General features: G+C 43.3%; 1 protein-coding gene and 1 long non-coding RNA gene across 4 annotated transcripts in view; one reads left to right on the forward strand and one right to left on the reverse strand.

The window, feature by feature from the left end:
* LOC121357047 overlaps nucleotides 1-10,636 on the reverse strand; it is a 53,302-nt gene extending 42,666 nt beyond the window's left edge. The window contains exons 1-3 of the long non-coding RNA XR_005955670.1: nucleotides 10,173-10,636; nucleotides 8,099-8,232; nucleotides 4,431-4,525 (exon numbers count right to left, since the gene is read on the reverse strand). This is a non-coding gene — a long non-coding RNA (uncharacterized LOC121357047). The remainder of the gene's footprint in view (nucleotides 1-4,430; nucleotides 4,526-8,098; nucleotides 8,233-10,172) is intronic.
* Nucleotides 10,637-11,061: 425 nt separating this feature from the next.
* XPO1 (exportin 1) overlaps nucleotides 11,062-24,474 on the forward strand; it is a 35,327-nt gene continuing 21,914 nt past the window's right edge. The window contains exons 1-5 of one of the 3 annotated variants that reach the window (XM_041473948.1): nucleotides 11,062-11,191; nucleotides 11,735-11,790; nucleotides 15,500-15,631; nucleotides 19,297-19,398; nucleotides 23,255-23,327. In XM_041473948.1, the coding sequence (XP_041329882.1) occupies nucleotides 15,506-15,631; nucleotides 19,297-19,398; nucleotides 23,255-23,327 (301 nt within the window). In that variant the 5' untranslated portion in view covers nucleotides 11,062-11,191; nucleotides 11,735-11,790; nucleotides 15,500-15,505. Of the gene's footprint in view, nucleotides 11,207-11,734; nucleotides 11,791-12,283; nucleotides 12,444-15,499; nucleotides 15,632-19,296; nucleotides 19,399-23,254; nucleotides 23,328-24,474 lie in introns of those variants that run through there. The other 2 variants (XM_041473949.1, XM_041473950.1) reach the window with 2 other exon arrangements.

Here is a 24,474-nt window from a genome sequence, read left to right on the forward strand (position 1 = left end):
AGTAGACTATGCTAGACCATGCATTGTAGAAAAAAATAAATTACATCTCTTGAAGTCAAAGGCTTTGACTTCATAATTTGAGATTTTTAATTTAAAACCTCCTTGTACATCTGAAATGACTTTATGTGTATTTGAATGTAACTTGGCTTTTTTAGCTTTACACTTTTGAGGAGACTTCATACTACCTTGTATTTCATACAATTGGCTCAGTGTGAAGGAAGGAGAGCAAACACCATATCAGGCCTTTGGCTTGGGAATAACCTAAAAAGGCACAGCAGAAGATCTGGGTGAGAGAAAGACTGAAAAGATTAAAAGTTTCAAAAGCAAGAGGATACATTTCATTGTCTTATTTTCCCCTTAATTTATTTTTGTATTCCCAAATTCCAGAAATATACATGTCCTGCACTCTCCTTCCCACTTAACCCTAGCTCCATACTCATCCCTACTGGAAAGAATGTTTTCCTCAGCCACAGTTCTGCATATCCAGGTTAAAACTAATCACATTTGTCAGGTGAGATTTCAGTGCTGGCTTAAAGCATATGTGAAACCATGGCCTCGTTAATCAGCAAATTTCACCTAATTACCAGAAGCCACAAGGGATGATCCTGCTGCTGTAACATTTCCCAGCTCCCATTCCCAAACTCGATGGGTTGTGTTGTCCCTTTCCATCAGGCTTGTGACCCAAATACCAGCACACATGAACAAACTCCCATCCCCCTTGAGACCCAGTTTGTATCTCGGGCTCCAGCTCACAAATTACTGCAGAGTGAGATCTGAACAGAAACTTCTCCAGGTTTGGCAGCCCTGGCCTCACGTGCACCTCATTCCACCTGGGGCCAGGAGGCAGAGAGAGGTGGAGGATCAGGATGGGAAGGTGCAAACAAAGCCAGGCCCCTCTTGCAGTGTTGCTCCCTGATCCCCACTACAGGCAGCACAGCTGAGGAGAAGCCTTTGTTTCTCACTTGGAAAATCTGTTCCATTGAGGATTTCAGAAAACAGAACCATTTCATTCCAGCTCAACTCCACGGCTGGGCTTGTGCTCCTCTGACAAGCCATTAATCTATCTGACATACACAAGGATCCATACAGGAGAGGAAGAGCCTTGCTCCTGGGCTACTTGGGAGACAACACAGGGCTTTTACAGGCCCTTATCACCCACCCAGCAGAGGAGGGCTCACAATGGCACATTTTCTTCTAGAACAATCTACTGCAGCCATTTCCCCCCTGCTAAGAAAACAACTGAACTATTCTGAAAGGTTAGATTGGACTACTTATCTAAAAGAGATGAAGAATAGATTTTAGTCTTCTGTTATCTGTTTCCATGAGAAAATCTCCATGCTTGCCCCAGAGTTCCCCTTTTGTGTCTAGTCTAGACTATCATAATAGATCTGACAATTGTTTTTATTACATAACTTTGGGAAACAGACTCAGAGAACTTGGTTAATAGAAAAATTCTGCTTTGAATAAGATAGGACAATGTGTGGCTTTTAAAAAACAAACCATGAATGCCTCTATTGTTGGTTTTGCTTTCAAACTTGATTTCTCAGTCTAAAAAAAAAGCAAAAGCCATTAAATATATTTTAGATTGTGCTAAACAGTAATATCCATAGGAAGATTTCCTTTTCCTACACTACTTCTTATGGATAAGAACACAGTGGAATTCTTGATGCATGGAAAAATAGGATTTGACCTTAACTTGCTGTTCCAGATGATAGTAAAGTGATAATCCCAAACCAACACTAGATAAAACTCATGGCCACCAATTCACCAAGTTAATCTATGAAGTCATCAGGGCTGGCCATCCTGCCAGTCACTCACAGCTAAAAGTTCTGAAGTACTTGTATCATCCTTTGTCATTACTTGCTCCTCCAGGCTGGATGCACTCCATGCTTCTGAGGAGTGAGGTGTAATAAATCTCTGTAAAGCAGTTTTGTTGCATTCATGGCCATGATACTCCACTATCTACTGAAGAAATGCCCTCACTGTGCCTCTCAGCTGCACAGCAGACACAGGCAGCCTTACAAGACATTTTGTATTAAAAATAAGGCTGATTAAGATGTGGTTTCTGCTAAGCACCTTCATATCAAACTATTTTTGGTGCTATTTTGACTTCCTCCACAGTTCAACCTTCCAGATTACTTGTCTGTCCTGCTTTCCAACTGGAAGGGATGGAAAAACTTGTTAGTGGTGTTAAATGGAACAAAGATTCCTGCTAATGGATTATTGATCATACCTGAGTGATCTTTAGAGTACCACAAGCAGAATGCCTTTCTCCCCTCTGTATAAGAATCTAATATTAAAAATATTAGCATTACATGCTGATTATTTTCATGAGGGAAAGCATTAAGCACAAAGCCCACCTCTGTAAGAGAAGGTAGCATCTCTATTTTGAACCAAATATTTTACAGGGTATTTCATCAAAGTAAGAGAACTCCTTCACAAAAAAAAAAAAAAAAAAAACAAACAAAAAAATCAGTATGAAAGTTCTCTCCATTACTTGGCCATAACCACGAGATTGTTTGGCTGAAACACATCACAAAGTAATTTGCTACCTCCCCACAATACCAATTTTAAACAGAGCAAGAATGAAGGACTTGGCAGATGAAAAGTGCAATTTTATTTCATGTACATTGCCCTAGAAACCTTTTTCAGCTTTGTGGGTTGTATCTAACAGACATCTTGAAACCAACACAAAGTCCTTTTCCACCTACAGTCCAGGACATATTAGATAGATTTGGGTTTAAAGCTAATTTGATGTTAGGTGACACCTAACTAAATTATAACATTTCTTTCCTAGAGCTGGAGTCAAATGCCAATATTTAGTTTCACTTTTTATAAAGTCAGTTTTCAGAAATAACTTGGGCAACAGGCTGTTAAAAAATTACATGTAAATATAGACCTTCATCTAAGATCCTGCCAGGGGAAAAATTCACCAAACTGGAGACCCTATGAATAAACACCCCCTGTTTTCTGCTAAGTTTGTAATGAGGTTCCAATGGTTAAAGGCAGCCCAGGTTTGCATCTGCACGGTGCTGTCACACTGTGCTAATCCAGCCCTTCACTCTGGCCCAGACAGCTCCCTGGAACACTCACAGCACAACACACGCTCCTAATTACCCATTTTCCCTGTGCAGGCAGCTCTCAAGACCTGCAGTTCCCAAATGGTTGAAGGCTAATTCCCCAGGAAGAAAACACATGCAGCATCTTTGCTGCAGCCCTGGAAGGAAAGAGGGAACGACAAAAGGCCTGGCCCTCCACTCAGACAAATTGCTCACCTGCACCAGCATCTTTCACGTTTTGGGAAGTAACTTGGAGGTGTTTGGACCCAATCCTTCCTACAGGGGAAGTGAAGCTGGCCACGGAAGGTGTTGCTGACGTGCCCCTCAGAAACGTGGTGACCTCTGTGACACAAGGAATGTGTGGCAGCCTCTGTGGCAGCCCTGTCCTTTTCAGCCTGGGATGCCAAGTTTCTCTAACCCACCTCCAAAATTGCTTACTGCTACCTGAACACAGAGCTGGCAGGGATGCTCCCTTCAAATCTCATTCTCCAAAGGATGCTCACAGGGGAGAAGTGATTCTAAGGATAGAAATAAATTTTTTTTTTAGTTCTAATTTTCCCTTCACGGTGGAAAAGGCCAGCCACAAAGGAACGTGATCAAAGACTAAGTTTAGTCACAGGTTTGACAGAAGAGAGCAGCAGTTTAAAAATACAGTTTGCCAAAGGCTGAACAATAATTTATGGACTAAAATGAGTGAAAAACAAGTAAAGCTTAAACAGAAAAAAACCCCATACCTAAAATCAAGGAGTTCACTGTGAAAACATGAAAAAATAATAAGCAAGAATCCCAATGAACTGGAAGATGATTGTGTATATACTATGTACATTCAAAAAGCTACAAATCTTCAAAAAGACTGGGAAGAATGTGACAGCTTTTCCTTCAGCACAGTGTTACTTGCCCAAAAATGAAAACTGCATTTTCCTCCAAATTGTTTCTTAGTATCACCTCTCCAAGAAAAACCTAAATAGTGATTTGGTTTCTACTCCTTCCATCCTTCTACCTCTTTCTTTGCCCAACATAAAAAAAGATGTTGCTGATTTCCAAAAGGAGCAAGCTAAAGGAGCTTGTTTTGGAATCACAGCCCCATGTTCATCACTTGGGGAATACATTTTAATCTCAAGGCTGTTCACTATAGCACTGGGAAGGGATAGCCAGGTTGTACATGTGACAGCATGGAAGGTAAAGGCAGTGCATTGAAAACACCTGCAACTGCTGAGGGACAGTTTGGAATTTAGGCTCAGTTACAAAGCTGAGACTGGCCTGAGAGAAATAAAACAGTCTCACTTGGAGCTATAACCTGTATTTTATCCTGATGTGTTTATGAATTTGGCAGCCCCCAAAGCCACCGATTGTCATGGAAGTGACACCTACCACACCCTCATTAATGCCCTGGCACTCACATCCTGTGAGCCACGATCCCAGCCACAGAAGGCTCACTGCTGTTCCAGAAGGGGCATTACTGTTACCTGTGGATATAAAGTGGGTTTTGTTCAGTTTAAATCAGATTAATAACTGAAAGTTATCACATGCCTACTAAACCATAAAGAGGACAGGGCTCCACCAATCATGTAAATATCAAGAATTTACTAAAACAAAACAATTATTTTTAGTGGAGCTATTCCTCAGTTGCTACCTGGAGCTATTTTACTTGTTAGAGAGAGATTATTGCCTCAAAAGCTGAAAGATCAAGTAATGTCCCAAATAAAGACATTATCACAATGAAGTCAGCAGTTCCATTTGAAATACAAAGTGGACCTAAGCAACAAACAATTGCCCAGAGACAACTGTTAGATTTAACACTGTGTAAAGTTTATTGGGGAGAATCCATAGTGTCTGCCAATGGCATTTGGAGCACTGACACTACAGAATATTTTATCTCAGATTCCTCAATCTTACAGTTTGATTGCAATTTTGGAACACAAATCCTATTAACTTTCCTAAAAAACCCGAAACCCTTTAAAAGTTGCAGTGGCTTAGACCAAAATATAAAGCTAAGAAATTGTATCAAAAGCAGGTATTTAAAAAAAAAAAACAAAAACAAACCCACAAAAAAAAGGGCAAAAAAAACCCCCTCCAACACTTCCAGAACTGATATTTCAGAGATGAACATATCTGGTTTAACAAAAGGGTGACATCTTGGGGTTTGCCTCCTTGCAAGACTTTATCACCATGGCTTTATGGCAGTCCCTGTGTCAGCAGAAGAGCTCTGCTGGGACACACAGCAAACTTCACACCATCTTCCTGACAGTCACAGCATCACAGAAAATGCTTCACAGCTGCACATTCTAGAATTGTTCCTGAAGCTGAGCCTAACAGAATTTGTGCCAAGCTTATTGCAGTTAAACAGCTCTTGAAGAGCAGCTGATTTCTCTTAAGTTATGAGTATTAATTTATAGCTACATAATGCAAAAGGAGTATTTACGTCTCACTGTGCTCACTTGTTTACATAGAGTTCCACATTAAAGAATTTTTCCAGTAAAAAATTTTCTAATCTCACTTATTGGAACTTTACTAGAGGAAGGGGGATATCTCTTACCTTTGCCTTCTGACCCCATTTCAGCATCAGCACAATTCACATGAATATGGCAAGCAAGATTTGGCTAAAAGAATACTTCAGTTATCAGTGAGACACCAAAAAGATGGCATTTTTAAAAGACTGCAGATGGAGAATTTGTTCCCATCTATACTGGAGAATATAGAATGGTTTTCCCCAGTGTTTTTTTCCAGTTCCTTCTTAGAATCTGTTTTTCATGGATTTGTACATGCAGTGAAAAATTATTTTACAGTTTAAAGTTTAATGCCTAAACCTGAGAGCTATTTTAGTAAGCACAAAATATTCATCAACTGACATTTCATTACTTTAGGAAGTTTATTGATGAATACATCCCTATCTGGCTTTTCCTTGGCCATGTTTTACACATTTCATACCTTTACTCTCTCAAGTGTTAATCACCAATCATCTCTGAAATCGTGCCCATCTGTTTAAAACACATTGATAATGAGATACCCAGGTTCAGTTAAAATATTCTATGAGTGCTCCTGAAATGACTTTAGGCCACTACTCTGCTGCTGTCCCAAGCAATGCCCACAGATATTCCCTAATTTTGCTGTCCTTTCCTTTGCCCTGTCACCAAGCAAGGGAATGTTTAATTTGCTCTCCACTTTCTCCCTCAGCTCTATTTTCCAAGTTTTCCCTTGCACTGAACTTCCTATTTTTTCCCCCCAAGGACACATAAGTTTTTATTTCTCCTCTCCACTCAGTTACATTCAATTTCCTGTTTCCAAGATTTTTAGGTTATGTTGTATTATTTCTTCCTACTTGTGTTTGTAACACCTGACTTATGATCATCTGCAAATGCTGTTAATATTCTTCTTACATCCAGCATCTCTGAAATCATTGACCTAGGACATTCATCAAAACAGACAGTTGCTTTCTTCCACCTAAGAATAAATGAAAGTAAATGCAAAATTTGTTTGCCAAACACATGGTAAATGTGGAGTCAAACAAAAGTAACTAAAGAATAAAGAATTTGAAGCTCTCTCAAAATAAAAATAAAACAATTAAGAATGGCAGCAGATGCTCAGTGAGAAGAGGGATGCTCAGGCAGGATTAATTCTGCCATTTCTATAATGACACGAGGCAAGAGTGGAAGGACAGAACAAATTCTCTGCATTCCTTTCATTAGCCAAACATATTTCCTGGTCCTATCACGTCAATAATCCCAGAACAAAGTGGGACAGCTGCAGGAGAAAGTGGAAACTACAAGGGATCTTCCCCTGCTTTGAGAAGAAAGCTCTGGCAATGGACACAGCGTGGTAAAGTGAGAACTCTGCAGTCAGGACACGCCCCCCATAAAGGCATGGATGAGGAAAGGGCCTTCCCTGAAGGATGAGGTGGAGGCTGGAGCTGCTTACAAAGACACCCGACATTAACAGATTGTTTCAGTTGTGTTGCCCAGACATCCCTGAAAATTTACAGCTGGCAATTTCCTCTGAATGCCTCATTCCTTTCACTTCAGCCTCACCCAACACCTGCCTTCTCTTTGACTTATTTCCCCAGCTCTATTTTATTCTCTTCCCTGCTCTTTCCACTTACAAGTCCTACTTCACCAGTCACGAAATTATGATACCAGCATGATATTTTTCTCTCATTTTTATGCCTCCTCCCTCAGCTTTCCCAGATGCACAATGCCTAATGCTGACACACCACTTAAGAAAACCATTCTGGTTCTGACAAACAAAATCGATCACAGCTGAAGGAGATGATCTAAAGCAAATTTACAGGAATAATGTCCAAAAAACAAACAAAAAAGCTTTAGAGAGTAAAAAAAACCTGCACAAAAGGTAAAAGGAGGAGCTCTCTAACTTCAGGGTGAAAGTTAATAAGCACTGTTTGCCTATCCACATAGCCTTTATTCTGTGACACTTTCAGATCCTGGTGGCCCATCCCATCACCCCTGAACAGGGAGCAGACAATTCAAAATACATTAACTGCCACCAATTGTGGGGCCCCTGTGAAGAAGAAATAGACCACAAAAGCTCAGTTACTTAATTCTGCTCACATGGTACCCACTCCCTGCTTTGCTTTGTGCTCCTGGGTCTTCCCTCACCCATTTTTTTTTTCAGGCTGAAAAAGCCTAGCTCCCTCAGCCCCTTCTCCACCTTTAAGATGGGCTCTGTTGGACTTGCACAGGGTTTTCCACATTTTCTTGTAGTGATGGAGCAAAAGCCAGGCATGGTGTGCCAGATGCAGCTGCTGAGTGACCAGCAGAGAGAAAGAATCACTTCACTTGATGTCCTGGTTCTGCTCCTTTTGATCCAGCCTAGTGTGCAGTTAGCTTTTATCACTACCAGGCCACACTGCTGACCTGAAACCCAAGCAAATTTTTCTATTGATTCCAGCAAGGCTGAAATACCAGACTGAACATCTAATAAAGGAGCCATCAAACAGGGAACAGTGGCAACAAAACAGCAAGCACAAGCTTACAACAGCTCCTGATAGCATGTGTGGGAGAAAAGCTGTGAGCAGATACACCCACCCTGATCAAACAACTGCTTTTTGCTGCCTGCCCCGAGTTCCTGAAGCAGCCTTCACCTGGCTCCTTGCACAAGGGAGGTGGGAAGAGTTCAGTTTTCCCAGGGCACAGCTTGCAGGAAGATAGGAAGGCTATTTCTAAAAAAAAATAAAATAATGTGTTATTTGACATGACAGTGATGAGGCAGGAACCCTCCCCTACTCAAGCACAGGATTTAGCAAACAAACTTTAGCAGAGCCAACCCCTGCTGTGTTTGTTACTCCTGGAATTTATTAAAACCACATTGCAATCTGGGCACTACAAGCACCTGATGAAATTGTGAAGCTGCATCTACTCCCCAAGTAGTTAATATTCATTTAAGAATCTGATTTAAGGATTTAGACATTTGTCTCTTACATAGACGTACACACTAAAAAAACAGAAGTGACCCTTCTGCACAAGCAGAAGGAGTTAAAATAATCTGACTTTTTGGTCTCTTACATCAGTTTGTTTTGAACACCAGAGCTAGCTGGAACATCAAAACACACATAGGAACTGTTTATTCTGAGTGCTAGAGTTACAGCCCTGCTTTTAACCCACCAGCAGCTCACTGTGCCCGTCCATTCTACTGGAATCACTTCCAAATTCAATCCCAGCAGCTCCAGTGCTATCTTCAATTACAGTCACTCGGCAGAGGCCAATCCCCCAGAGCAACACAAACAAGCTGAATTAAACAAAGCACTGTTACCACCCTGACACAGACGTTAACAGGATGCAGTTCCTTTTAGGCATGATAAAAAAGAAAAGAGACCATTCACATTGCTGCTCTCCAAGCCTTAAATTCTGCAGAAGTTTTCCCAAGAAGCTTAACTGAGGAATGGAGTGCAGTAATACATCACATTAAGCCAGCATTACATCACACAGGGTCTGATTTGGCACCACACCATCTTGCATCCACTGGGATTCTGCCCAAAACACAACTGCTTATATGAATACAAGATTTCCCCAGCTGTCCCAGAAACAAAGTAAAGAAATCACATAACACACCCCCACAAAATGAAGATTGAGGAACTGGAATCCCCACAGCACTTCTGGAGTTGGTCAGGCAATCAGAACAGTGTAAGTATGTGTAATTGTATTTATTTATTCGAGTATGTTATGGTTTTCATTGCACTGGCAATCTTTTGGGGATGACTACAGATGCCTAACTTTAAACTGTTGCATTCCACAGAAGGTATGGATTAAAAAGATCCTGTGGAAAAAAATACAGGTTTTGAACCCCATCCAGCAGCTATATGGCTGAGCACACTATCTGTAAAGTTAGGAAGCCAACAAAGGCTTTAAAAACATAATTAAGTGCCCTTCTTATGACTTATTAGAACAGCACAGCACCTGCCTGCTAGATACAAACTTCACACCAGTGGTAATTTAGCCACTGCTCCTGAGCAGTCTACACACCTCAAAACTATATTTTTCCTTTTAAAGTTGTGCAAAAGTGCTTAAGCATCCCTGCCATACTCCCAGCCATAGCACAGGTAAACACCACCTCAACAAAGCTACAGAGAAAGTTTCCTCTGGAAATCACCCGGAGGGCATTCCACAAATCAAAAGTATCACTCCTACAACAAGTTTCACTGACCAGTGTAATGCCATCCCAAAAACAAAGTAACTGCTTGAATTGAAGTGATGAAAAAGAAAGTTTGTTCCTAGAAGGGTATTTAAATACTTCCAAATAGTAGCCTCCTCATAGGAGTCATAAGTTTCTACAGCTATGCCTTTTTCAAATGAGGAGGTAAGACTGAAGAAATGCATCTGTAGGTACATCCAGAGGTGGGAGCTTTTCCACGTGGAAGTTGGCAAGCACGTTCTCTGCTCCTTCAGGCAGCGACGAGACGAGCAACCACAGCGTGCTGAGCTTGTGCCACCACAGGAAAGCCCCAAGCTCACCCCTGCTCACATCTGGTTACCTTCCGTGCCTCACACAGCCTGAGACGTGGATAAACCTAAAGCCAGCCTTGCCCGAAGCTCGCTTTGGAGAGCAGCTGCAGGAAGATGGACACCCCACGGACAGAGGCATCGTAAAGGAAGGGACACACACCTCACTCACAGTCTGCTGGAGAGCACAGGACTGCTGCGGTAAGGGACGGCAAGCACCCACCGAGGGCTGGTGCTGCTGCTGCTCACAGGGCCCGTTCTACAGCTGAGGTCTGCTCCACTCCCTCCCAGAGAGAGGGACCTGTGGGGTAACGCCCGCCATTTCCACACAGCCCCCACACAGAAGGTGCCCCCATCTCCCTCGGAAGCAGCGCCTCAGCACGAACAGGACGGTGCTGGAACCCCTTCCCCTCATGGGCCAACTCCACCAACCTCCTCCCCTCACGGGCCGGCACCCCCGAGTCCCTTCACCACAGCGGGCAGAGGCCCCCAGGCCCCTTCACCACAGCGGGCAGGGGCCCCCAGGCCCCTTCACCACAGCGGGCAGGGGCCCCCAGGCCCCTTCACCTCACAGGGATCGGCCCCTCGCGCCCCTTCCCCTCACGGGCCGCCCGCCCCGCTCCCGCCATGGCGCCTCAGGCACGCGCCCGGGGGCGCCCAACGGCCGCGCCTTTCCCGCCCCCTCCCGCCGCAGCCCCGAAAGCCGCGCTCAGGCGCGCGCGTCACGCCGCCGCCGGCGCCGGCCAATGAGAGCGCGGCCAGGCCTGCGCCCGCGCTTTGCAGACACGGAGGCGGGGCCTCTCTGAGTGACAGCGCGGCTCGGCCTATGGGGGAGCGGTGGCCCCCCCCTTAGCGCGCAAAGCGCTGCTGGAGAGGGGGCGGGTCCCCTCTACTCCCCCCCCCCCTCCGCCGCTCGCTCCCCCCGCCCATCCGAGGCGCGAAGCGGATTGACAGCCAATCCGACCAATCAGCGCGGCGGCCGCCTTCGCGGCGGCACATCCCGGGGCCAATGGGAGCGGCGGATGGGCGGGGCCCCCGAGGTTTCCAAACGCTCCGCGGCGCCATGGGCTGAAAACTAAACCGAGATGGAATCTCCCAGTCTGAACCGGTTTGAGCCGGTTCCGAGCCTGTGGCATTAGGAGGGGGAGACGCGCCGCGCTCAGTCCCCGTCGCCGCCGCCGCGTGTGTGACCTGCTCGTAGGGGACCCGTAGCTGAGGGGGCGAAGTTTAGTGCGAGCCGCGGGGGGGGCGGCGGGAATGGGGGCGAACTGAGCGCCGGGCGGGGAGGGCGGCAGCCGCAGGGGCAGCGAGAGCCGGCGGGGCCGGGCCTGGGCGGCGCGGGAGGCGCAGCCGGGTAGATCCCCCCGCACCAGCGAGGCCGGAGCGCCGCGCCGGCCGCTTTCCCGGGGCTGAGGGGAAGGCGCGGAGCCGAGCGCGGAGCCCCGGGGGCCGCTGCGGGCGCCTGGTGCAGCCAGGCCGGGCACGCTGCGAGGGGAGGAGTGGCGCCACTAACCCCGACCCACCGCCGAGGAGGGAGCGCTCGCCTTTCCCCCCACCTCCTGCCGTGGTGGTTTTTTTCCCTCCTTCCGTGCTGATTTTTTTCCCCCCTCCTTGCGTGGTCTTTTTTTTTTTTTTTTTTCCCTTTTTGGGGGGGGGTTTTTTTTGGGGGTTTTTTTTTTTTTTCCTTTTTTTTTTTTTTTTTTTCTTGTGGCGTGTGGTGGTTAGAAACTTGGCTCGCTCGCCCCTACTTTCTGAAGGAAGAGGCTGTGAGAAACCCCTAGGTAAGCCAGGGTTGTGGGGGGGTCGCGATGGGCAAGGCGGAGGGGGCAGAGGGGGGTATTTTGAGGGGCAGAACGGGAAGATTTGCCCGTGCAGGGGGCCCCAGAGCCTGGCCTGTGCTAGGAGAGATGTGATGGAGCCCGTGGAGAAGCCCTGAGGGGCGGGGGTGCGCTCGGATGGGGTTCGGGGTGCGAGCATCCCCGGCCTGGCCGAGCGCAGCCACGGATGCTGCGGGGGATGCTCCTCGTTAGGAGGGGGCCGGGCAGGCTGGGATCGGGCACGGGCAAACCCGGCGACATAATCTGTAAATTATTAGGAGTGGAAGTTTCCAGAAATATTTTTTTGTGTGTGTGTGTGTCTGTGCAGCAGTATTGAAACGTCCGCCTGGATCACGTGGGGAGCCCTGTATAGAGCGCAGGGCTGGAGCCCAGGGGAGGAGGAGGAGGAGGAGGAGGAGGGAGGGGCGGGCTGCGGGGCCACCGCGCTCCGCAGGGCCCCGGCCCGCCCGACCCACCGCCCGGGCCCGCTCCCCGCCGGGAACCAGGGCCCTGCCGGCCCGAGCCCGAGCCCGAGCCGGAGGAGCTGCCCGAGAGCCGGGGCGCTGCCCGCCCGCCGGGGCGCTGCGGCAGGAGCCGGGGAAGGGCCGCCGCGCTGGGTGGGTGTGAGTTATTTCCAGCCGAAAAGGAACGCTCCGAGGTGTCGGGCAGATGCCGCTTAATCCGTCTCGTCCTTCTCCTTCACGTGTGTGTGTGAGGGAGCGAAGGGAAGGGGCGGTTTCGTTGCCATTGCTGAGTGTGATGGGAACGCGTTTGTGGTGCGCTGCGTTTCGGAGGCACTCACCCCTCCTGGGTGGGATTTACAAGTGATGCAGCTAATTCCTTGGAAGAGGGAGGCACTTCATTTGCATTGCCTGCTTGGAAATGGGGCACAGTGACTCTCCCAGGGTGGGTTTGCTTTTTTTTTTCTAGTCGCTGCCCCCAATGAGCTTTAAATATCTGGGTTGAAGGTGCTGTAGGATTCATGGTAAATGCTCACCGTTTCTTACTATTAAGTGCCTGCTGTTATTCCTGTGTGCTACGAGCCAAAATGAATCGGGTCTACCACAACAAGCTAACTGTTGTGTTAAAGGTCCAGGGTCATCGAGAGTTGGGATAACTGTGTAAACAGTGCTGTAAATGCAGTTCTTTTGACCTTCGGTAGATGTCACATTCTTGCTGTGTTGTAGTTCAGATTTTTTTTTTTTTTTCTCGTTTGGTTTTTATTTATTTATTTTTTTTTAACTTTTTCTCTTTTGTTTCTCTTAGCCCATTTATTGAGGGAGTGATCAATGGTGGTTCTTGGAGCCGAGGCTTAAATCCGTTCCGGAGTTGAGGCATGATGGGGGAGGGAAAAGTGTAGGAGTGCAGTAAATCAGAGATTATGAGCTTCGTGTGGGTACAGGGTTAGGGGTGGGAGATGGAGTTGCTTGCAGGTGGTGGTGGCCACGAAGCCGCCATTTCTGTGTTTCGGCTGGCGAAGTAGCTAGGTCATTTCGAAGATAATGCTGGGAGTGGCGAAGGGCCCTATTCAAAACATTTCCTTTCTGCTTCCATGTGTTGAATAACTTCTCTCGGTCACGCTGCTCCTCCTTGGCGCTCCCGGCGTGGCCTGAAAACCACCGAAAGAGGCTCAGGTCTGCAATGAATGGCCCTGCCCGAGGAGCGACTGGTGCACGACATTTATTGTAGTTTGGAACCGCTTTCCCGGCTCAGCCATGGAGGCCAGATGTGGACAAAAAGGGGCGTGCCTGGGAGCATTAACTGCTCTGAGCCTCTTCGTGGGTGCAGTTGCCTTCTAGTGGTGCTGCTCCTCGTTTGCCAGGTGACATTTTCTGCGTCCTCCCGAGCCAAAAGGATGAAACGAAGAATGAAGTCGGCCTTTTCTGCTGCTGTGCTTCTGGCTTCCCGAGTTAACATCACAATTTTGAAAACATTAGGAGTTGAAGGAGGGAAGGACAGACGTGGAGTGTTAATTTTAATTTATTTTGTTCCCTACTTGATGTTTATTTTCTCCTGGTTTTGCAGGAACATGTTGTAAAAAGATTTGACTGGATATTGAGATGGAGCCCTTAAAATGGTTGTGTTAGTGTAGTAATACTGAGTTTTCTAGTTGAAAATGCAGTTAGAATATTTGGGTTTGAAGCTATTTTTATATATAGAAGTAACAGAAATTCCTTGACACTACTTGCAAATACACATTGCCAAACAAAAGATTTTCCTTGTCTGGATGCTGCAGTAAAACTTTCACTTAATTAGTAATTACTAGGGTTGAGGCACAGGTTTGTCTTGCTCCTTACTTTTGAGCATGACTTGAATACGTAAAGCATAAAACAAATTCTTCCTTACACATGGAGTTATTTAGTCAGAGCACATCCGACTTTATGGGGTGTGTTCCTGGAAGAGTTTCAGGTTGTATCTTTCTGAGCATGCAGATGGCTCTGCTGTAACTTTTTGATTGATCTTGCACTTCCCAGACTTGTAGCCGTCTGTGAAGTGAGCAGTTTTGTGTGAGACCTGTGGGTTTACAGGGTTTGGAAAGGAGGGTGAGTGGCACAGAGGTGCTGTAGTTGGCAGGGTGGGAATATGTGTTAGAGTTGCCATTTTCTGTGAGAGCAGGGCAATAAACTTGATTAGGTGTTTCAACCTGGGGGAGGCAGGGTGGTGTGAAAAAGGTAGAGTGTAACTTAACCATCAAAAATTCCATGGCTTCTGGCTTGTTTTCCTGCTTTTCACAAATGTCTTTATCTTGCACCAGTCTCTGGCTGGTAAAGAATCTCACACACCCCACCTGACTCCCTTTGCATAATATCAAGGCTGCTCTATCTAGGACAAAGAGTTAATGCCTGTGTCCCTGGGTTTAGGGGACCTGAAACCTCCAGTAGAATTCCATTTCAGTTTGGAGTGATCTCACATGGCACACAGAGTAACCTGCTCATTTAACAGTCCCTTTACTGCACGGTCTCAAAGTGCCTTCAGTCAACTTAGTTTCAGTGGTAATTTTTTTGCTTGGATGTGGTTAACTTGTAAGGTGGTTTTCTTTTTTTCCCCAACTATTTGAAAAATGCCCTGTGGCTAATTTCTTGCTGTGTGTGTAGATCACGTTTCACCTCCTTACCCAAGTGTTTAAAAAGCTTTTGGAACTGAATCTTCTGAATGTGCATGTTGGCCTTGGGAACTCGATACTGGCTGAGATTGCCAGTCTGGGTTTTGGTTGTAGTGACACGAGGCTTTTCGACCAGCAGACAAGTAGGGGTTGATAGCTGCTGTGAAATAAGCCCCAGGGTGCTGGTAACACAGCCCGTTCTCTGCTCACACTCTTACTGTGTGTTTCACCTGTTGAAGACCCTGAGAGTTGAGCTGGGGTAGTGATGGGTGAATTTTTCAGGGGGGAAAAAAAGAAAAGTTTGTCGTGGTATGTGCCCCACAATCAAAGCAGTGTTGTATCCAGTGTTATCTACTACTGCTAACATAAGCATCTTGTTTCAATGAGACAAATGAGCTAAGTTGAAGCACTTGCTTTGCAGCTGCTATCAAAGCAGTGTTGTATCCAGTGTTATCTACTGCTGCTAACATAAGCATCTTGTTTCAGTGAGACAAATGAGCACTTGCTTTGCAGCTGCATCTGGTAATAATTTCTTACTAATTGATCAATTTTTAAAAATTTATTTTGCAGTAATCTATGCCAGCAATTATGACAATGTTAGCAGACCATGCAGCTCGTCAGCTGCTGGATTTTAACCAGAAACTGGATATCAATCTCTTGGACAATGTGGTGAACTGCTTGTACCATGGAGAAGGTGCACAGGTAAGGTGAACTTGGAACATACATTTATTGAGCATGTTTAACCTTACAGCAAATCAGCTCAGCAAAATCAATTCACTTCAGGAACAATTAGTAATATTAGTGAATTTACTGAGCTAGTGACTGGAATATTACTGGCAGTCACATGAAAAGTGAATTCACATTGAAGTGACTCTTGGAGAAATGTTGATTTGGTGTGTGTTCATTTCTAGCTTGCCTTCTGATGTTGAGAATTATTAGGAAATATGATTTGGGAAGGTCACTTGGTGCAGCTCACCTTTTCTGATTTAGTTCTTCAGGGAGGCCTGAACTACCTGTTACTTGTTATCATGGACAGGATTGTGAAGCCATAAATGTGATATTTGCCTCAGTGAAGAATTGTATTTAAAAGAAAGATCTTGGTGATGCTATTACTGTGTTTGTATTTATAAAGAAGCATGTCATGCATATTTAATAGAAGAGTTTGTTCCTTTCTTGTGTCTGGGCTTTATTTTCCATTACAGTTTGCACAGGTTCTTCTTGCATTTCTTCCTTTAGACTTGGTGCAGATTGTGAAATATTAAGTTGAAATGGAAGGACTGTGCATTTGCGTGTTTGCCTTGAAAGTGAATCTTGTATTGCTTTTCTTAAATCTGTTTCTTGAACTTCTTTGGAAACGAGACTTAAATGTTGAGAGCGAGTATTGCTACAAAGGGTGCTGGCATAGTTCCTCTCCTGGCAGATTTTAATTGTTCAGGCTCAACAAATTGGGAGTTTCAGTGTCAGGCATCTCTTACTAAGATAGTCTTGCACAACAATAAGTGAATTAAATGAGACAAAGTAGCTGATGCTTTTCTATTCTTTCCAGCTGTTAGAATAAACAATGATATACTTGCATATACTTGCTTTCTGTAGCTCTTTAGGGAAAGGAAAAAAAAAAAAAGCTTTTGTAAAGATTACTACTGTGAATTCCAATAGGTTTTGAAATACCTTGTTGGTTTTTGAAATATATGCATTTTGAGTGTCCTAAATTCAAATAGTTACTTGTGTTTTTTTAAGTGCCTAAGAATGACAGAAAACTCCTTGTAGCCTTTGCCTTAGAAGTATGGACATCTGTAGCACTTGTTTTGTGCTCTTTTACTGCCCTGCAAAACAGGAGATGCTTATAATGTTGTTTGATTTGAAAAGAGTTGAAAAAGTTGGGAGGGTTTGTAGGGAAAAATAAAGGATTAACACTAAATACAATGATCAAATTGCCATTGTTCTAGCATTGTGAGAAGTTGTTTCACTTAAAACAGCTGGCAAGACTCTCCAGTATTTAGAAAATCAGTGCAATAAGATGCAAAAATTCAAGAGGTGGTATTTAACTGGCAAAAGTAAATTATGATATAAACTTGCTTAAATACATGTACTCTGCATGTGTCACCTCAGTGAAACTTTGGTCAGCTATTTTAGTACCTTTCCAAACTGGAGACATTTCAGGGAGTCTGAGCTTTCCCCTCTTCCAAGGAGTTAAAAAAATTGCAGGAAAAAGTGGTTCTCAGTGGAGTCTGACAGCTCAAGTCCTTTACTAAAGGGTGAAAGGAATAATAGGAGTTGAGGAAACTGAATATTAAAATGGAGAGATTACCAGTGGTTTTCCTGGAATAGGTCAGGGTAATGTCAGGGTAAAACAGGTTTAGAATGCAACCTGAATGGCCTGTGCTGAACTTGCTTTCAGATTCACCTGCCTCCTCCTTCTGCTTAGTTCTTATCTCTGCTTGCAAAACTGTTATCTGCTGATCTGTATTAGGCAAGAAAGAAGCTATTTTCTGTCCTGGAGATTTGAATTTTTTTCTCTCAGTTTTTTTGGGTATAGTTCTCTGAAAAGAAAGAATGTCCCCACCCCAGTGCAACACATGACTAAGGAGATTTCATGCAACTCATAAATGTTTACCTGGGCTCATCCCAGCCTCTTAATTCCATTGATTTGTTAGGTCTTCACGTGTCCAGAAAGATTATTTGCAAATTCCTTTTTGGTACCAGCAACATGATAAAGCTTTGTTCTTGGTTAACCATTATTACTAAATTTGTATTGCTTATGAAACTACAGGGTTTGGTGTCCAGAAAAGGGGTTAGTGGGTATGAGAGCAAACCTCTCAGTGCTGGGAGAAGAATATGGACTGTGTTTTGTTGGTGTTGAAATTTGATCCTGGGATATGTCACCAGTATATAAAAACACACTTGCAGATTGAAATACAGCTATTCCTTCCCTTTTAAAACTAAAGTGTATTAAAAGTGCTGGATTTTCTGTTTGTTGGTGGTTTTTTTTTTTAATAAACTCTGATGTCACATTGTAACAATAGGGTTTTTTTTTTTTTTTTAAATAAACTCTGATGCCACATTGTAACAATAGGGCTGTACTGGTTGTGGTCTTAAACAGAATATTTATGTGGTACTTGTCCATATCAGATCTGCAGGCACTTGCTGCTCCAGTTGCTCCACTGTGCTCCATTATATCAAGTAGGGGTGCAAGTGGTGTTGTACAGATAGTTCAGGCATCCTTGCCCTTTTCTGTTGAGACCTCCAATTTTATTTTGTAAGTCACATGCCAAATTTGTCAGTTTGTTGTATTCTATATGTACATAGATTTGGGGTCTTGATTGGGTTTCTAAGTTGGTGAAAATGCAAGTTCTCTTACACCAGTTGCTGATTAGCTCAAGTATGCGCTTGGATGAGACTGGAAAGCTGCATGGCTGTAGGGAGTTGTTGAAGTTACTCCTAAAGCAAAGCTTTAACTGCTCTGTGACTCTTTCCAATAGGCTCTACAGTGCAGGGAAAGAATGAACTAAGTTGTGTTAATTGTGTTGTAAAATGTCCACCTTGTTGGTGAGGCAGTGCCTGGTGCTTGCAGGAGGTACAACTTGCAGCAGGATTTGTCAGTACATGGCACTTCTGGAAATGGCTGACTTTGGCTCCCTAAAAATTCTTGAGCACATGCAGGCTTTTGAAAAGGATAGCTAAAATGAATTCAGCTATTTCAATGTGTAATTGCTTCAGATGAGGGTTTCAAGAAACCACAGCATCTAGGACAGTAATTGATAATGTCAGTCCCAAGGAAGAGTGAGCCATTAGCTGACCAGCTCCCTTCCTCCTGCCAGCAGGTTTTTATTATGGTTTTGTAGGTTGTTAGGTACACCAAGGATCCCTCAGAAGTAGGGATTGGAGACCTCTAATGCTCTGCTCTGTGGTTCTTCAAGATAAAACCAACAGTTCTGCAGCACAAAACAGTGTTCCTGAAACCTGGCACTTTGTATAAGTGTTTCCACTGGAACTAAAATGTTTGGATACCCTAGAACAAAGTTTTACCTTGAAGGCTTTGTGGAAAGGAAGAGAACTTCATTCCCTAGTAGGTTTTCCCCATCATGTGTGCTGTTCTTGCATGTTTGCTGCTGGTCTGGATGAATCATTCAGGATGGAAGATGGAAATGAGTAATGACTGTCCTGCATCAATGGGCTTTTGGAGTTTGGTTGTTACTGAACTTCAGCTGTCACAGAAGGAGGCTCAAGGGACTTGTTCCTGCTGGTTGAGTTCTGCATAACTCTTAGATAAGTAACTGGAGTGTTACATATTGATGTCTTCAGTGACAGTATATAACTTCTTCAATAATATAATGCTAACACTTTTTTCAAATCAAATTTTCTTTCAGCAAAGAATGGCACAAGAAGTGTTGACTCACTTAAAAGAACATCCTGATGCGTGGACAAGAGTTGATACTATTTTGGAGTTCTCTCAGAACATGAATACCAAAGTAAGCAAATTAACTTTTATTTATTTGGTTTTCCTCTTTCTTCCATTCATAAACTTTGAGGAAGGTATCTCATTTTTAGCCCTAGACTTTTCTTAATTCAAACCATATTTTTTTGTCTCGTTCGCAAAGATTGCTTTAAGCAAGAGCTGTAAATGAAAAAAATATTCAGACCTCCTTTTGCATTGCCAAGAGTTTATCCCTTCCCCCCCCTTTTTTTTTTTTTTGTTTTTGATGATGAGCTAAATTGGATACACAGAATTTTTTTCGAGGCACATAAAAGCATTATGCCAGTTCCCAAGATTGGTGTTCTGTCTGTATAAATCTGAGTAATGAAAAGTCTCCTAGAGCCACATTTTCTCCTTGGGTAAGTGCTTGGCTGTGTGTGATCATAATGAAAACCACCTGCATGTAACTGAGGAGAAAATTTGTCCCTAGGTGTCTTAAAGACAAAACAAACCTCATTAGGCCAAGGTTTTGAGCAATCAATAAAGGTTAAGCACCCCAAAGTTTGCAGTCCATCAGTACTTTGCTACTATGCAGAGCACATTTGCTTTTTACTGCTGTTGGAAATCCATCCATCGTGGTAGAGGCTAAAATGGGCAGCACTCAGGGCTTTTTCTGCTATTTGAAATGCTGTACCTAAGACTTGTGAAGTTTGAGCCAAAAAGATGAGCAAAATGTGTTTTCACTGTCTTAAGCTTGATGATTATTATCTCAAATAACTGACATGCATGTTTTTCTGCTGGATACATACTGTGTTCAAACAGAAAAAAAAATTGTGTTTGGATGGTTTCTGAAATCATGTGGTATTCATGAAGCAGTTCAGATTTTTTCATTGCTCTCTGAAGTTGAGGGGAAAGCAGTTTAAAGAACTTCCTCAAAGTAATACCTTTAAGCACCTTTAAGTAACAGTGTTTGCCTGTTTGCTTGCCTGGTAAACTTTGCTTTTTATACTGACAGACATTACTAATGTTTAAGTTGATTTATCAACAGTATTTTTAAAAACTCAAATTTGTCTTGTGAAAAATGAGATGATTAGAGGAACAGAAAGAAAGCAACAGGTAAAGAATTCTTCCATTTACATAAATTGCAAATGATTTGGTGCTAAATTTATGCACTATGACATTTGGCTTTTATGCAATCATATTTTTTCTTTAATTAAAGCTGTTAACACTACCTGATATTAATCATAATGTTCCATTATGTTGATTGCTTGTAATAGGAAGAAAAGGGGTGTCTTCCTGTGCAACTGACACAGCTAGGCTTTGACGGCAGGCCTCCACAAGGTCTACCCTTTTGATTCCCTTTAACTGAATTCTGTTCATCAATTGTTTTTTGTTTCTTGGGAGGTGGGAGGGAAAGGGATTCGGTGCATAAAATAAGTGATAAGGGTGCCATAGAAATTTCTACCACAGGGATCATTTCATGCTGGTTTTTTTTTTTTTTTTTTGAGTCTTTTGCTGTTGCCTGTCCCTCATCTTCATAACTGGGCAGTGAATTAGTGGTAGACAGTTAGCAAACCAAGAGCAAATTAGTTTCTGAAAAGCTTCTGTCTTACACAGAGATAAGATGTGTTCACATGTGCTGTTGCAGTAGTTGATTACAAGGCAGGACTTTGTAATTGGTATCAGTGACTATTTTGGGAGTGGTGTTCCTCGTTGTCAGAGAAATAAGAGTAATTAGAACATCAAATCAAATGAAACCAAGTGAAAGACCCCTGAAGGCCCCTTGCAGGATGTTGGGGCTGCTGGAGCCCTTCCAGTGAGGTGTGGCAAGAAGGATGTGCAGGTGAGGGTTGTACAGTGACTTTACTGCTGCTGCTGTTCAGTGTCACGTGTGAGTGTTAGGGAAAAGGAGGATTTTTAGGGCTGAGGAAGAAGTGAACAAGACACTGTGGAGGGCAGAACTGAAGGCACAAAAGAAGGAGTGGAAACCTTTGCAGCATGAACAGCTTAAGGTCCATGAACCCAAATGAGATGTTTGAGCAGGTAATGAGGGATAGGTGTGGCAGATTGCTAGAGGTGTCTGTCCTTTTCTTTGACTCCAGGAAATTCTCAGTGAGGGAAAAACCCACTGATCATGAGGTCTGTCCTTAGTCAGTCGTTAGGTTTTTCATTTAAGATTCATCTGGTCATCTAGTGTTTGTTTAACATGAAAGTAGACTTGCCATTCTGGTGCAAAAGCTAAGTAAGTTCACTTGTGGAAAAAGGTTTAGGAGAAGATGAACATTTCTAGTTAGTTAATACCTGAGAAATTAATGTATGTGCCTGTAGAACATAGAAATTTCACTAGGGTTTAGATGTGCTTCAGGAAAGTTAGCACTATCTGGTATAAATACTCAAACTGTCTACATTGTTAGGAGCTTTTGTAAGTATGGTTTGTGTCATGAGCCTGGATCTCTTGCAGATGGTGTCTGTAAGTTTATAGCAGTGGCTGAAATCAATTCCCATGAAGAATTTGGGTTAAGAATATTTTTGCACGTTTTCCTACATGAAAATTCCCTTGATTTCATTTAGCTTTTATGTCACATACTTAAAAATCAATTTACAGGTTAAAATCTAGTTGACAAGCTTTTGCTGTTGACCATGGAAGTAATAAAAATACCCTGCCAACTTTCTGTGATTCATAATTTCTCTTGGTGCCTAAGGTTTTGGAAGGGGACAGAATGTTTTGCAGATGCAGGATGTGTACCTGGAATCTCCTGGGAACTGGGGTTAGATAGGGAAGCAAAGGGATGGAGGTTATGTTAAGATGAGAACAGCAAAACTGCTCTTTCAGTACAATGTAGCTTGGGACAGTCTACATTGAGTATTTTTAATTAAACTGAAGTCTGGATGATCCCTTTGGTGGAAATGCTAATGATCCTACTTGTGTAACAACTAACCATTTTAAAGAGGAACTCTTATTCTCAGCCAAACTTGGAACTGTGAAAACTTGAGTTTACCTTTCAGGCATTGATTTTTATTTTTTATTTTTTTTTCTTCCTAATCCACTGTAGATAAAGTAAATGCAAAACTCCTCATCCCCTTTTCTCTCCTGTCTATTCATGCTAATGGGGTTTTACATATTAAAGTTTTTTGGTTGTACCATGACAAACTTCTTTCCCTGTTACTGTGAGTTGGCAGTAGGGACAAATGGGCAGAGGGAATGGCCATTTGCAACATTAATGGTTTCGGGTAAGAAAATAGGAAGGAATTCCTGAAAGGTAAAATGATTTCCAAGAGCTAATTCACATTTTTATTGTTCTTTGACTGAGCACAAAAGTTCATCTTTAAATATTAGAAATAGCTGCCATATTGGGGTGGGGATTAAAATTAAATAAACCTGTGGGTTGTCTTGCTGTTCCTAAAGTAACACACCAGTGAAGTTTGGGAAATACTTTCTCTAGAAAGTGCCAGTGTCAGGACATGCGATGCTAAGACAAGATTTTTTTTTTTCAGCTCTTAGAGGAACAGTAGGAAGCTTGAGACCCCATCCAAGCTGCTAAATATTTTAGGAGCCTGGTTGTGTTAATACTCAAACTTAGGAGCAGTCATTTGTGATACAAATTCATATCTGGCTGCTGCTTTTCCAGATAGCCAAAATTGTCTGCCAGAGGGCTTTTCATTATTGTTTTTCCCCCCTCCTGGTGTGAGCATGATCAAACAGCAGGACTTAGTATAGCCAAGAATAAAACAAGCAAATACGATGCATGAAACCTCAGTAAATGGGTGAATAGACATATATTTAATAAAATTGTTAGTTTAAGAATCTTGAAGTCTTAGATGTTAAGTGTGAATGTCTGATTGAATGAGAGTCCTGCAAATTAGTTAGTCCTACAGTAATGTACTCACATTTTGCTCTTCTCCAATTTCAGTATTATGGACTGCAAATCTTGGAAAATGTGATAAAAACAAGATGGAAGATTCTTCCAAGGAACCAGTGCGAAGGTAGGGAGGGATTTTTGTCTTTTCCTCAGAACTTTGTGTATTAACTGAGACTTACACTTCCAGTCTCTCAGTAACATTCTGTCATGTGTTACGGTATCTTGAATGATGAAACCACATCTTTCACTTCTGTGATAGTAATCTCAGTGGGTTGGTGAGCAGCTGAAATTCTGTACATTTGTGGAAAAGGTGTCACTGAGAGTTTTGAAACATCTGAGGTGAGCCCCTGGCGTTGAGGTAGAGGTTTTCATTCCCTGTGCTTGGCACAGGAGGTTTTGATTTCTTCCCCCTCTCAAAGCTGTGTGTGCAGCCCCAAGCAGACTCTGTGGCCCACTTGTTACCTTGTGTAGGTTTGTGTTATTATTTTGAAATTGTAAGCAGTTACAATGATATCAAAATGGAAACACTAAATAAATGCACTGTCTTACCTGTTGAAGGTCTCTCATTCTGTTAGGCAGGGAGGTACTGTGCAGTTGGGTTTCATGAAGTGTATAACCAGGCAGATTGCTGTAATTGCTGCAGTGTAGGCTAAGCCCCAGTCTCCCATCAATGCGAGGAAGCTGGAAGTCTGTAAATCAGTTCTGTGTTTAGTTTTTGGGTTTTCCCTTTCCCTGTAGCTTGCAGCGTTGCTGACTTTTAGACATTGGATGCAACAAATGGAGGTACCCCTGTGGCTGCAGGGTTGGTGCTTTTCACGTGGCTGGCTGTCAAGTCATCACAACTTGGACTTCAGAACATTAAGTGCAACCACTTCCAATTCTTGACATGAAATGGTGTCACTCTTCTATACTTTTTACTAAAAGCTGGTCTTGGAACTAATTAAAAGTTCCAGATTTCTGTGTTCTGCTGAGAGCTTTTATTAACCATGCTTTAAATTTTTACTGCCAGTTCTTAGGTTCTGAAACGATATTAATTAAAACAGAATTTGAAGTGCTGATGAAAACAAATGCATAGGGAGGGACTTTTACACTTTTGTGCTTACTCTTCTTCTCAACTTTCCCCCTTCCCTTCCAACTATAGGTTGGCAAAGGGTGGCTGTCTTTGAAAGTAAAACTGAAAGTGAAGTTTCCATTCATTCTGCTGTTGGAGGTTTCTAGGGAACAGCTTCAGCTAAGTCTCAGACACAGCTATACCCTTCTGAGAAACTAAA

Source organism: Pyrgilauda ruficollis, unplaced genomic scaffold, assembly GCF_017590135.1.
Source record: "Pyrgilauda ruficollis isolate IOZ18807 unplaced genomic scaffold, ASM1759013v1 scaffold31, whole genome shotgun sequence".
Taxonomy (NCBI): Eukaryota; Metazoa; Chordata; class Aves; order Passeriformes; family Passeridae; genus Pyrgilauda; species Pyrgilauda ruficollis.